Source organism: Cygnus atratus, chromosome Z (assembly GCF_013377495.2).
Source record: "Cygnus atratus isolate AKBS03 ecotype Queensland, Australia chromosome Z, CAtr_DNAZoo_HiC_assembly, whole genome shotgun sequence".
Taxonomy (NCBI): Eukaryota; Metazoa; Chordata; class Aves; order Anseriformes; family Anatidae; genus Cygnus; species Cygnus atratus.
The window spans coordinates 3,725,596-3,740,686 of NC_066396.1; the positions used below are offsets into that span (position 1 = coordinate 3,725,596).

The window sequence follows — 15,091 nt, forward strand, 5'->3', positions numbered from 1 at the left end:
GCGCGCGCACGCACACACAAAGGCGGCCGCCGCCAATGGCAGCGGGGCGCGGGCCCGCGCGTACACGCCCCCTGAGGAGAGGGTGGGGGGGGGGGGGGAGGAGGGGGCGCGGGCACGCGCACAGTGTGACTGAGGGGTGGGAGGGAGGAGGCGGCAGCGTGGCCCCATCCCAGTTTTAATCCCCATCCTGTGGCACCCGGAGGCCGCCGGTCACAAATCTGCCCCGTTTATCCCCGCAGCGTAACTGGAGAATGGGAAATAAATAAATAAATAAATAAATAAATAAATAAGCAAAAATCGACGCTTTCCGCCCGTTTCTGCCAGCTGCCCCAAAGCCAACTGCTTGGGTGGCAGCTGGTGGAGGGGGCTGGGGCTGTGGCGCATACACACACACACACACACCCAGGAACCCAATCCCCAACACCACTGGTCAGCATTAACATTAAAATTACTAAAATAGGCCTCGGTTCCCACCTGCCTTCACACTCGAAGCTTGCACCCACAGGCACCCCCTGGGGTCCCAGCAGCCCCGTCTCGGGGTGTCCCCAAACGCTGGCCCCAAGTTGTCCTCCAGCAGGGACGGCATGGCGCTGAGCTTTTGCCTTCTCCACAAAAATAGGGGTGAAACCCTCCAGGACACGGGAGTGGGATCAGCCAGCTCAAAACCCTACATGCCAACATCATTCGAACCTGGCTTTTCCTTGCAGACCTTCGCCACAATAGCAGAAAAGCCCTGGTGAACACATACACACATACACACACATACACACACACATATACACATTTAATGTATTGTTTAATTTTATTTTTTTTCCCCAGAAATTTTGAAGCCAGAGCGTGCTCCAGGAGGACATCTCGCACCCGCAGCGGCATTGCCATCGTGTTGCAGACGGGAAGATGTGGTGTCCACACCACCAGCACACCTGATGGCACGCTGCTGGGGTTTCGGGGCTCTCGAGTCCTTGCTGGGGGGGGAAATGCCCTGCTGGGCTTGGAGGGTGGTGACCAAGAGGAAATCCTACAGGGAGAGGTGGTGGGGCCACGGCAGCACAGCCTGGCTCAGAGCAATGGGAGCCCTAGCCAGGCTTTGACTCCTGGGTCACGCCAGGGCTTTGTTTGAGGCTTACACTCAGCTAAATTCACACTTATTTTGCCATTTCCTTAATTTCTTTTTATATTTGGGTGTGCTCAGCGGTTAAATGTGTCCATTTTCGTCAAAGCTCGCCTCAGGACGTACACAAGCACTGCAAGGTGGCGTTTACACCCAGTATTTGTCCGGCTGTGGGTAAATCCCGACGGGCTCGCTCTTGCTGTAGCTGGGATGCTGCAGCCAAGTGCGAACCCAGCCGGGCAGCCCTGTCGATGCTCGGGATGCTTTCACACCCACCAGCCCCTTTGGCGTGATTTTTGGATCACTGTCCCCTGCTCCTGGGGATGGAGTGCAGGATGCGGCAGCAGCCCGTGCCTCCGGCTCTGGTGCCATCTAGTGCCTTCCACTGGCTGCTTCCAGACCGGATTTTCCGAGCTAAAATGTCAGTGGCCAAACTGTATTAAAAACCGCTGCTAACCGGCCTGTGAAGCACTTTAATAAAGCATTTTCTGCCTTCTGGGGAGCTCAGCCACCCTGGCAAGCGTGCTCCCTGCCTTGTGCAATGCCCAGGTTGGCCTGCTGTGAAAGTTACCCTAATTCTTCCTCTTAACGAAGGCCTGGAAGAGGGAGCAAGGAGCCAGTCATCCGGCAGCAGGATGGGTTTTAATGGCCGGAGACCACCACAGCAGCATCTCATTGATGCTTCCCGGACACGGAAAAGGTCCTTGGTTTCTCCGCGGGGCGTGGAGGACGGTCTTGTGTACCCCAGGAATGTTCTCTTGCGATGGAGATGACCCAAACTGCATTTTCAACACGCCGAGCCTTGTCCCAGACACGCCGCGAGCTGCCTTTTGCAAGCACCCCTCTTTTCATCCGGATTTATTGTGGCTTTGACTTGGAAGCATGCTGGTGTCAGCACCACGCCGCCCACCCCAATTCACCATCCCGTGACTCGCGATGCCCTGAAGGCACGCACCACAGCTCCTCAATAATTCAAGGGCAGGCATCTGGTTACCCACTCCCATCTCAGTAACACGGCAGCATTTGAGCAGCTTCGCACCCCCTCCGAAGCAAGCAGACACCAAGGATCCAGAAGGCAGCTTGGGGTGCTACAGGCGGGTTGGGTGGCTGGTTGCACAGTACGTGGGGTCCCACAGCAAACCTCCGCCCAGCCCCACCAGCCTGCGGCTGGTTCCGCTTTTCCCAGGCCAGACATGGCTGTGGTCAGGTAGAAACACTCAGGGCTCCTTGCTGGACACCATCCCCACCAGGAACACGTTCCCGAGCTGAGGTTTTGTCCTCACCACTCCACCACACTGAAGATGCCACTTCTGCTCGTGGGGCTCCTCAGGAGATGCCCCTCCATGCCAGCCCTGCCCCTCTCCGAGCGGCTCTCCTGGGGTTTCTCTGAGGCCCATAGTGGTCCTTTCCTTGGCCTCCACGGTGCCACCAGGAGATGACCAGTTCCTCAGAAGTCTGGGGTCATGATGGGCCAACATCATTCAGGGACTCAGAGAAGCACTTCCCTAAGGCAGGTCGATCCCCACAAAGCTCCCAGCTTTCCGTGCCCTTGGGCTGAGCAAGCCCCCACAAGAGCCAACCCCGACCACTCAGAAGACCTACCTGCCTGCCCAAATCTATTCATTACTCCTCACCGCTGCTTTATTTAAGTGCGAAACAGCTTTCTTAGGGTGCCCTACCCTGGAAGCGCAGCTCTCAGGCATGGGAACAAGGAGGGAACATCTCGGGGACGTGCTGCTGACCAAGAGAAGGAGAGCCCAGTGAAGGGGGTGGTTTCCAACCCATCGCTGTGTGCTGGAGAGCTTCGCCTGTGCTCTTTGTGCAGACGACAGATCCCGTAAGAGCTGTGAGTGCTGGCAGGAGGAGGGTGTTGGGGAGATGTCCCAAAATAGATATGGGGCGCCCGGCTGGGGACGTGCAGCTGGCACATCTCTGCCAGGGGTGTTTTTATTGGAGGTTTTGTCACATGTGGTCCAAGGAGAGTGGGAATAAATGGACCCGAATGGGAAGTGTAATCATGTGGAAAAGCAGTAAAATTACTCCATCGTGGATCTCTGTCACATCCCGTGCCAGGTGAGATGAGCTTTGAGTAACACACTGCAAGAGCGACACGTTTCCTATCAGGGTCTTACCAGCATCGCTCCAGCCCAACCACCCCGATGTGAAAGCCCCTTTTTGGGGGCTTTGAAGGCACCCTGCTTCCTTGGAAGGCCATGGAGGTCCTTGATGCCAAAGGCCAGGGATCCAGGGGGCTATCATGGCAATGACAGGAGCAATCAGGATATTTTAGGATGCAGGTAATTAAATCTGCCTGTGGTGAGTTTCTGAGGAAGCCGATGCCTGGTTCAGCTGTGGCTGCGCAAGCTGTTGGCTCCTCTAGAGAGATCAGCTTTGAAACCACCCTACTTCAGTATTTTCACGAGTGACCTTGGTGTAGAGTTGGAGATTTCTACTGAAAACTGCTGACCAGGCAGGCTTGTGCAGCACTGCCAGTAGGGGAAGAATTGGATGAGCTGGAGTGAGAGACGTGACACTGGGGTTCGGTGGCATTAGGCTTAACGCAGACACACAAGGACCTGGCAGAAAGGAGGTGGGAAAGGTTTGGGTGCCCTTGATCATGGGCCAGGCAAAAGCTATCAGTGGATAAAACAAATGTGATCCTCAGCTGTACGAGATGGGATTTTGTCAGAGCCATGCGCAGGAAACCTGCTGTGAAAGGCAGCGGCCAGACTCCAGGTCTGCATTCAATTTGCGTCATGTACAGTAATGAAAAATGAATTTTGCAGAGAGCTCTAATTTGTTTCTTTTTCCAGCCGTAAGCTACCGTTTAGTTCCAATAAAGGGACAGCGGTCACCTTATTTGCACCAAAGCTGGAAGTAAACACAAGATGTTTTTATACACAAAAAGGTATTTTGCAGGAGTGCTGCCCCTGTCCCTGCAGAGAGGGGAAGTTGCAGCTCCATCCCTGCAATGCTTGGGAAAGAAAGCCAAGCGTCTGGCATTCACAAGCTACAGCCCTAAAAAGGAGAGGGAAAAAATAAATAGTACTTCAGCAAATGGTGGTGAAGCACTCAGCAAAGGACACACTTTGCGGATCCTCCAGGGAAGGCGAGAACTAATTTGTTCGGTAAAACCCTTTCACTTCCCATTTTAAGGCAGACAAACAAAACTCAGCCAAAAAATTTATCTGCACTGCAATGACTTCACTGTGGAAAATACAGAATGCGAGCTGTTCGGGCAGCTTTTGTCGATTCTCGTACAGCCCCAGAAATGACAATTCCCACAAAGCAAACTGGCCTGAGCCACGAGGGATGTGCTGAGCAACTAAAGAGAAATGTTAGGCTTTACGTACTGCGCATTTTGAAGCTCAAGGACTCTGGGTATCTCTTGGTGATGGAGAAAAAGGGGTTCGGGGAGGACATTGCCTCTCATCTTTCCACATCTGCACCAGACACTATGATGCCCTTCTCTCGCTGGTGATGTGCATGAACCAAAATCTCAGTCTGGCATCCATGTTCATGGCAACAACCTGGCCCCCAAATTCCCATTTTCAAGCTTCACAGAAGCCAAGAACCCAATGGGGCTGAAAAGCCAACTGACTTCTATTATCCATCTTGCTATTTAAAATACATGGATAAATGGCTCTCCTCACTCGCACCACGGAGAGCCTTCTCGTGTGACAAAAACCATCAGAAATAAATCAAACTACCCTATCTGGCTGGAAACATAATGGATTTTATATTGTTATTCCTGCTTCCATGGGGGCTGTGGGAGGACTGGCAGGCGACGGGGCCCTCAGTTTAGCACGGTGCAGTTATACCTACCGTCCTTGATATTAGTGGAGGCAGTAGATGGGAGTTTAGGGGTTCCCCAAACGCAGCTCAGCGTGCCACCACCTCTTGTGGCCTGCAGGACTTGGGCACAACTCCACTGCTGGCCCACAAGTCCATTTAAAACAGCAGATTTCGGCTTGCCAGCACTTTCTGGCCACTCTGGTGCTTCGTGGGGAAAATCCGAGTGCAGCGGGGTCATGGTGGCCAAGTGCTCTGCTCGACCTGCAGAGACCAGCAGGGAGGATGGGACAAGGGGACACGCTCGGAGGAAATACCACAAGGAGGCTGCTCAGGCAAACAAACAAAAAACATCCCAAACAAGATGATATTGTTTAAATAATACACTCTATTTTATTTTGTCTTAAAATAGTTTAACCTTTATGCTACAGACTTATTTCAAAAAACAGAAGGTCTCATCTTGCACCAAAAATATATATATTTATATATATATATAACACTCTGTTTTATTATTATTTTTTTCTCCAAAGACCATTAAATACTAGATGGAAAATGAGAACTAAATAACGAGTGTTGAGAAGAATCTTTTTTTTTTTTTTTTTTTTTTTTAACTAGAGTCGCACATTTTAAACATTTAAATTCTAAGCAATGATTTGTCTTCACTACAGAAGATTCCAAGTTCACACTCCAGCAATTCAGGAACTGTTAAACCATGAAGGGCTTGAGCCAATGCACACTGAAGCTGACAGAAAGCCCCGCATCAGCTCCAATGGGCTCTGGATCAGGCCCTAAGTGCATTGGTTCTTAGCCATACAACGGCTAACATTTCACTTTCCTGCTGAGAAGAGCAAAACCATCCAGGCACCTTTTGCTCTCTTGTAAAAAACAAAAAACAAAACAAAAAAAAAACCACTTGCTAGCTATCCAGTGACTGTGGTTTTCGGATCACTACCCTTTCAAATTTGTTAGGAATAAAAGAAAATAATGTAGTGTTTTAAATAAAATAAAAAGAAAACCTGCATCAGACTACGATACATGAGTTGTTTAAACAAACACAGTGCACAATTGGAGGAAGTTTGGTTAGGACGCAGTCGCTTTTATATATACATGGAAGTCACATCATATACAAACTGAAAAACAGATAGATAGTTTGCGTTTTTAATGGAAGGACTACAAATGGGTCCCTGCAGCTTTCCTCAAAACTGATCTTTAAAAGACTCGATGAAACAGCAAGAAGCAGCCACACTGAATCACTGTTCCAAAGTCACCTTACAGCATGTGTGCTAGCCCACGAAAATGACAGCCGAGTTACGCGATGAAAACATGAGGATAAAACGATCAACAGCCACTGCTGCCAGAGTGTCCTGACGGTGCAGGCTCTTTTTTTGTCCCTACTGCAAGGAGTGTGGGCTCCGCTCCTCCCTCCCGCCCCCGAGAAAGAAACCCGTCCCTAGAAGCACCACATACACTGTCTGGTCATGCAATACACTTATCACAGTTCAATGTTTTAGAAAGCTTTAAACTGGAATAGCAATCCCTTACCTAATTGTTCTCTAAAGTGCAGTCATAACCTTTCTGCTTATTACAGAAAAAAAACTGTCATTGACTATACCACCACTGGTTTTTTTTCTTTTTTTTTTCTTTTTACATTACATGACAACGCAGGTAATTGAATTTTGGTGGTTCTTTTTGTTGTTGTTGTTTTCTGCCCACAGAAAAAAAAATATTGGAAGCCAAATAACTTTAAAAACGAGCCAACACAAAAATGAAACAGAACTTCCCATGTCCTGACTACCCCCTCCCTGTTCAGCATCAAATGGCAAAAGTCTGCTGAGAGAGCTGTAGAAAATTTCCATTAGAAACACTGGAATACAAAGGAATATTTTAATTGCACAACAGACATTTAAAGTGAATATCATCTTGTTTAAGTCTAATCTTTGGCTTTTGCCTTGCGAAAGGCTCAATACGACAGATTAGGGCCAGGAACCTCCACATACGCTACAGAAACTAGAGCCCACTGAAGCAAGCGGTTCCACTGATTTCGGTTGAGCAAATATTCCGGTAGAAAGCGTTTCCTGGATCATACCCTAAAAGCAATTCCAGAACTAGGATAAGAGGCATGACCTAAAGCCAGGAAAATGGTGCAGATCTAGTTAAAGAACAGATCACAACCTCAGGCCCTGATCCTGCAACAACCTTTAGGCCAGAGTTTGAAGCACTTGAATGGCCCCGTGAGTTTCAGCAAACTGTCAGAGCTTAACAATACACACCTGCTAAAGTGCTTTGCTAGGCTGGGGCTTTAAACTTTTTTTTTAAAATTATTTTTTGAGATGTTCAATGAAGCAGATAAGCAATAGAAGAAATGAGGACTAGGAGCAAATACGTTTCGTTTCTCTTCTTCCCCTACTCGAGGCAAGATTCAGAAATAGGTAAAAAGCTCAGATACGTTTAAAAAGGAGAGGGATGTTGGGCCTTTTTATTACTTTTCATTTTCTTGTGCTTTTGCAATAATTAGCTGCTAGAAAGTTTCTACTACGACTATTTTAAACTGTAATAAGCTGTGGAAAATGATCAGTGAAACACAGTAGTCAAGTAGACAGAAGACTCAGCACTGAAAAGAGTGTAAACTATAAATTAAATTGAAAATAAAAGTCCTTTAATTAAAAGCTGTTCAGTGCATATGTTATGGGCCTCTTGTATTACAGACAGTCCCTCCTGCTGGTAACGTAACCACATCAGCTTGGGTATAAATACTCTCAGCCCAGCTTTCGGAAGTGTTGAATACCCCCAGTTCCACTGAAATCAGTGAGGACACAGCATTTCTCAAAATCACTGATGCTCACACAGCAAAACACTAACTTCTACTAACAAACCCGATATACTGATAAATTAAAAATGTTCTGAAGTTGGAGGCAGGAAAGGGTGAGAGGACAACTTTGTACACATTTCCTCAAATTAACACACGCAAGTTAGCAACTATAGACATGCTTTAAATTTGGAGCTATTGGGTCTTTATTCTGGGAAGAATCCTCCTTTGAGAAGGCAAAGAAACCATTTTAAATGATCTTAAAATTATACTACATTCTTATGGAAATGAAAAACTTCATGAGTATGAATGTCGTAATGCCAGGAATAGGGCTTCTGAAGCTGAAGCTATAACAATGAACTTCTGTGCCACAAAGGGAGGAGGGATGGGGACAGAAACACAGTGACACCGCATTACAGTAGATATTTGCGTCTGGTATCCTCATCCAACGTGAGGTCTACTACTTCTGGGGGCGAAGACCAATTCTGCTGGGGAGTCACAGCTGTCCATGATTGTGTTTGCTGAGTGTTAATGTACTGAGAGCCTGCGCCGTGCTTCCAGGAAGACACGCTCTGGATCACGCCTCCCCTCGGGTGCACACACCTGTAGCAAGGCAAAAAAGCAAAAAGCATTAAAGCTGCTGTTGAATTCAGGAGCAAGATTCTTAGCTGCAGTGTTTTACTGTTTATGCATTTCACTAACACGTCCCTCCCCAAAATTTCCTTGGGGCTTTTCCATTTGTAGACCCACGACACCTTAAATACCCACTGATCTGCAAGTTCGCCACGCTGAGACTAGACTTAAATTCATACTCGGGCAGAGCTGGGGAAGGGGCTGGTGGGGTTTACATTCTTTTTAAGAACTCTTACTACCAGTGGGTGTAAAGTGATGTTCCCCATAAATATGTGCATGGATCCCCAGGATCTTGAAGAGTTTTCTGCCCCATCACGTGTACTACCATGCGTTATTCAGCAGCATTCAGTTTCCTGCTAGCAATTTTACCCACTGGAATTTTAAAAAGGGAAAAATTGAAAGCGAGACTTGATGAGACAAAGAGAAAATATAACTTTCTATAAGAAATCAAAAAACTGTGTTGCCGTAAGGACATAATGATACCTTCATTACAATAATAAAGCCATTACACTTGATTTTTCTTTGGTCACCTTAACTAAAAATTACAAACACGCTGGGAAATGCTCCCTGCTAACGGTACAGCCCCACTTCAGCAAAACATTTAGGCTTTCAGTGATTGCAGTCAATGAGACTAAATCACATATTTAAAGATAAGCACACGCTCAAGTGCCCTGCTGAAGTGAGGTACATGTCTACTTATTTGCACAGTACTTTTATCTATTATATTGATAACAGGTAAGTGACAAAATAAGTACAAGCTAGCAACAACTAGAAAAAAAACATAACAGAAGACTCAGCTTGCTATATGAAGCAATGAGAAGAATTACTGGTCTTTAAGATGGTCACTCCATTCATAGCTGGAAACCTCAAACAAGCACTAGTAAAACTTTATACCTTGTGCTCCAAAAATTGTTTTCCTCTTGTAAGCAGGAGATTTGGGGCCGCTGGGGTAACCTTTTCCCTCCTCTTTGTGAAGGCACGTGAACTGTATTTCAGGTACCCACGTTTCCTGCACTGGTCAAATATTCCTGACATTTACATTTTATTGGCTTTAATTCAAGCTAGCACAATTTAGTTTCTCCAGAACGCCTTAGGTTATGCTCATCATTTTTGTCTCTGGTTAGAGAAAGAGTTTCATGAAATAGGATGAAAAATCTCATTCGCTGAGCTCTAACTTGTCAGAATACAAACGTCAGATACCCTATTTAGTTTTGGATGCAATGTTCAGAATTACTTTTTTATTACATTTTTGAGCTTAAAAACACATACTTAGACTAGGTATCTACAAAGGATTAGTAATAAGGGATTGGAACTCTAACAAATGGAGGGGATTTTTTTAAGCTTTCTTTTAAGAAGAAATATTTTAAAGCTTAACTGACGAGAAAGGTTTGTAGCCAAAGCAAACTAAATACAGCGCTCAGTCTCAGGGACTATGGTTCATCATTCCAACACAGAGCAGCTCTCCGTGCTTAGGCAAAGCTAACACTAACTTTTCTCCCCGAAGATGACAGAAAGCAATCTATGACTTATCTCATGGAAATGATACCTTGCAGAAAAATGTGTTTATCCTCAAACAAGTCGCACAAGCAGCCAATAACAAAATGTTCAATCAAATATTAACTTAGGGAACATGCTTTCCAACCTGTAGCTACGGGGATGATAGCAGGTAAAGGGACAAAACAAAACAAAAAGAAAACCTAGGAAAAAATAGAGGAAGACTTTTATACACATGCATGATTAAAAAAAATAATTCTATCGGACAAAAAATAAAGAAACTGAGAAACATGACTTGGTGTCCTAAGTAAATGCCAAGTATATCTCTAATGATGAGAAATGCCACCAAATCACTAGCAATCTCAAAAACTACAAATGGGAGACAAACTCTAGAGTGTCACAACTCACACCAATCCAATGACAACATGGAGCATGGAGCACAATGAAAACAGTGTGAGCAAAAGAACTGAATCCAAACACCGTACTAACTAGGCATGCAGAAAATACTGATCAAAAACCTAAACCTTTTCCAAACGACAACCCTGTCAGAAGCCCATCAATACTTCATAACTGCAAGCCTAGACCTGCAAGAGAAATAAAACTCTAAATAGGATTCAAACAACCAAAATGTGCATGTATTTTACGGAACCAGTAAGAACTACTCTTTGAGAGATGTCAGAGTGGTTACATGAACAAAGGAAAGCGCAAGAAGAAGAGTGTGCTATTCATCTATCTTTGCTGAAATTATTGCGGTCCATATCTACTAAAACTAATTTTAAACAGCAACTCTGCATTTACTTAACATTCCCATTCTCATACATGGTAAACATTACCGAGACAAGCAGCGTGGCAAGTGTTTGACTCGGGGACCTCAAGCAGAAGGGTTGTGTGTATATAGCACTAGACAGATTATTACACGAAATAGTAGTGGAGAACAAGTCCACGTCACTTGGCATCAGGACAAAGATTCTCTAAGCCCTGGGTCTGCTGGATAAATAGGCAGGCTAGCCATGAGAAGACTTCCAGTGTTCTAGAAGCTAAGACTAAATTTATCTTCCTTCAGCACCTTAGAACTTTTATTTTTTTTCCCCCGCATCCAACAGCAATGGACTGCATCCAAACTATCTGTAGTTTCCTACCCAGGAAACTGGGTCCTGCACACCTTCCTTCTTCCTTTCTTCAAGAACGATGTGGTGAAGGAATGACGGAGAAAAGCTCTGTTCCTTCTCTTGCACACCCCTTTTCCTCCTCCTAGCATTCACCAGGCAGCAGTCTAGTTTTAAACAGAGCTTGTGTGTATACTGTAATGACTTGGTTTTATTTCACCAAATTGACTCTCTTCACTGTATGAAAATACTGGTCTTGCTCAGCTGATTCAAAATACCTCAAACCAAGGAAAGACCATATTCTAAAGATTGAGAAAGACATCAAAATATGCCTACCAAGAATAACAGCCAAAGCACAGCTCAACTGCTATCTGTCCAAACTTGAGAGAAACCTCTGGCTTTCCTGCCCTGATCTAGTTTGGGGGTATGAATTATCTTTTATCTTCGAATAAAACTAAGATTAATAAGGATCTGATTTTTAGGCTAAAAGGGCTATCTTACCGGATTGGCCATTGAAAAGATGCTAGTGGTTTTACTTTTACAACAACTGATAAATTAAATAAAACAAAAATTATTTAAATGCTTAAAGTGAATTATTCTGAAAAGAAACAAGAACCCAAATAATTATTTTGGTTTATGTATTTGCATATTCATACTGTGTACTTAAAAACTGAATTCCTAACAATGTTTCCTGACATATACAAACTTGGTATCTCAACATTTGGTGTTGTAATATTTCATATGTTTAGCCTGCTGATGTTTGATAGCAAGTCACAAGTTTAATCTAAATACATATGACATTGATAACCGTTCTCTAGGAAAACATTCTGATATCACCATGACAAGCTGAATAGAAAAAACAAAGTGCTACCTTTGGGGCATCAGTCAAGGATGATAACTAGCCAAGGGGAAGTTAGCAATTTTTTTTCCTTTATTATTTTTTGCAACATAGATATTCTGATAAAATGTATGAAATATTAAAAGTGAAAAGAGTAAGAAAAAGGAATTCATACCTGGCATGTTCCTGAACTCCGACAATCTCTACTTCACTATCAGAAGAGGCAATATTAATTTCTTCATTGACCTGGGCGTTACCAGAAGAGGTTTTGTCACTTGCAAGGAAGCCTGGATCCAAATGACCTATAGAAGGGAAAAACACAAACAAAGCCTATGTTTAACAGCTTACATTACTCACAAATCATCTGGAAAAGGAATTTCTAGAGCTAACCCAACAAAGATTGAAATACCAAGATCAGAAAAGGTTGTTAGATCAACTTAGCTAACTTTCAGTTCGTTATCTGATACAGGATGATCACTGGATTTATCCAATCTCAGTAGCTCTAGCGATGGTGTTATCACACAAATGTGAAAAAAAGACATACCATTGTGCCAGGAACACTTCTCTTCTTTAGGGGTAGCTAGACTTTCCAACTGTTATTTTACAATAATGCTGTTAGCCTGCACCTAAACCTCTTCGAGATAAAGCAAGATGACAATCTACTGTCAATAAATCAAACCCAGTGACACTATCGGAAAGAAAGCCTACAGGATGGATATAAACATCACACACCCCGAGGAAATAGAAATGTTGGTGTCAATATTTTCTTCTAAACCAGGAGATAGAAGAAAACAAAACTATCGGTTTCTGGTCATACCGCTTCACATCTGCTGTAAAATTATTAGAAATACTTGAGAAAAAAAAAAACAACAAACTTTCTTCATAACCTCTATATATAGCAGTGTTGGGTTTTGTTTGTTTGCTTGTTTTTTAATTACAGCTCCTCAATGGCTATCCAGTTCATCAGTTTGTCAAACAACAAGTCCTTTCTAAACACAAGAAGTGTGGCAGGTTTTCGGTTTCCTGCCAAGTACTGCTGAGTACTTCACCACAATTAGTGAAACTGCATTGTGAAATATTACACTTGCACGGAAAACACAAAATAGACAAAACATTTTTGTTTAATAGAAAATATACTAATTCAATACTTGAAAGTATAAAAATATATACTTTTATTGTCTCCTTAGCAGCAACCTAGGAGAAGCAGGGTAGCCTTGAAGATGAGACTACCTACTTCTTGGAAACAATTCACACAACTGTACTACACATGGGAAGAATCATTTGTAGAGCAGGAAAATTTGAGATTAGCCAAATATATTATCCATATCTAGTTTGACTGGACACTTCCTCAAAGATAGGAGGAGGAGGTTGCAATAATCATCTACTGAACTCCCAAAGCGTGCAAACTGCAGAACTGATTAAACCCCAAGGTGGACCAAGAGGACACAAAAAGAAGAAATTAACCCGAGAGCAAGCATCAGGAAGACTTTCTAATTGAAAATACTCAGAAACATTTGAAATACTCAGAAAAGATGGAAGCAAAATAGAAGGACAGAGACAGCACTGCATGTTCGCTGTTTCTGGACAATGAAGGCGCTTGGTGCAGCATAGGAGCAAGGCTGGAAAGGGAAGGAAATCCATGTGCTGCAATGGGCCTGAAGGAGGAGCTTCCACCTCACAAGGCAAAAAAAGACTTTAAGCTGAACTTAAAATAAATAAATAGCCCAGGCAGACTTTTCCTAACATTACTGTTCAGCTGAACATTTCTTGGCAAATATCACAGACTGCCATAAATTCCCCAAACGGGTCACGGATATTTCTTAAATAGAAGTGGCCGGGCACACAGGCAAACTGTGCAACATGAAACGGAAGCTCAGAGGCTTTGATTCACGCGCTGGCGAAGCAAACCAGGAGCTCGAGGTGACTGCTGCCCCAGCGGGTCGCATCGCCCCAATCCTGACAGCCACGGCGGCTGCGGCACCGGCAGCAGAACAGCAAGGCGCTCCTCGACCGCTTCCAGCTTACTGCTACTGCTCTCGGTCTGCCCTAGTACATTAACTGCTGGGGCTAAAAAACTGACTTATGCCATCCTGCAAACTCTGCTAGACAGGGTAATGCCCGGCAGACGGGCTTTTAGAGCCCTACAATGAATCCTCGAGGTATAAACAAGAGCCCCGAAAGAGTAGGACGTTACCATAGCTTTACCTTCAGACAACAAAAAGGTACTTAGCAGTAGGGAAACCATGATTAGCAAAGTAAATATTACAACATGTAGCTGAGTGTAAATCAGGATTACAGCACACAGATCTATAGCCTCTGGCCATACAAATTTCATGCCTAATAACATGTTTACGCTTTTTTAATGTGAAGATGACGCCCAAAGGAGATGTTTTGTTTTCCCTACAACATCAGCTTGCAAAACAACTCCAAATATTTGCCCATACACAAAAATGTGATAGTGTGTCCCAGTACGATTTTTCACTTAGATAAACTTTACGGTGTTATTTTCCCATGGGAACGCATCTTTTAATGCATGCTAAACTAGATACTGGCTTGAGATTAATTTGGAAAACAGAATTTTCAAATCTTACATCTGCTTTCCAAATGTGCAGTCTTAGGCATGGTAAGAAAAGGCTGGCACTGACAAATGTATAGTCAGAAGTGTACTAGAGGTACAAGGCTCTGGGGCAAAGTATACACAGGGGAAAAAAAAAAAATCACCCTTTCAGACGCTTTCCCAGCATGAGGAGTGAATTAGTCTGGACATGCTCCCATTGGTTCAAGGATAAAGAAGTTTCTTGAAATTATCTCGGTTTCTTTTACCTCGCAGCCTCGTCCTTGCAAAAGTAAGTGCCCTCGGATATAGGCAGAAGGAGGGATGACAAACTTCTACCTGCATCGCTCAACTGTACTCAGAAGAGGTAAGCAGAAGGAAGCTTGGTAAGAAACGTTCACTTTTTATTTCCTTACATTCCTTTCTTTCTACTAAAGTACCAAATCATTAGTACTATGTAATAAAGTTAATTTCAGCTGTTCTAATAATTTTTTTTTAATCACTTAATAAAGGAGTAGGCTTGTTAGCCTACTATCCTGCAAACAGCAGTGAGCTTGGAAAGCACAGGCTAGCTTCAAAAAGGCTGGAACATCATCCAGCCACAGAGCATAGCGAAGATAACGCAACAGAGGTTCTCACAGTCACGTAACGGAAACGTCTGCCATAGAGTAATGGAACAGCTCCTTCAAAATCTGCTACGTACTTGTATTTTTTTAAGCCTGATAGACGCAGAAAAGTAGCTGTGAGCTACCAGGAG

At 44.2% G+C, this 15,091-nt stretch overlaps 1 protein-coding gene across 3 annotated transcripts in view; it reads right to left on the minus strand.

The window, feature by feature from the left end:
- Positions 1–5,271: 5,271 nt before the first annotated feature.
- Positions 5,272–15,091, minus strand: part of ARK2N (arkadia (RNF111) N-terminal like PKA signaling regulator 2N) — a 43,610-nt gene continuing 33,790 nt past the window's right edge. For all 3 annotated transcript variants that reach the window (XM_035559972.2, XM_035559973.2, XM_035559974.2), the window contains exons 4-5: positions 11,956–12,082; positions 5,272–8,312 (exon numbers count right to left, since the gene is read on the minus strand). In XM_035559972.2, the coding sequence (XP_035415865.1) occupies positions 8,123–8,312; positions 11,956–12,082 (317 nt within the window). In that variant the 3' untranslated portion in view covers positions 5,272–8,122. The remainder of the gene's footprint in view (positions 8,313–11,955; positions 12,083–15,091) is intronic.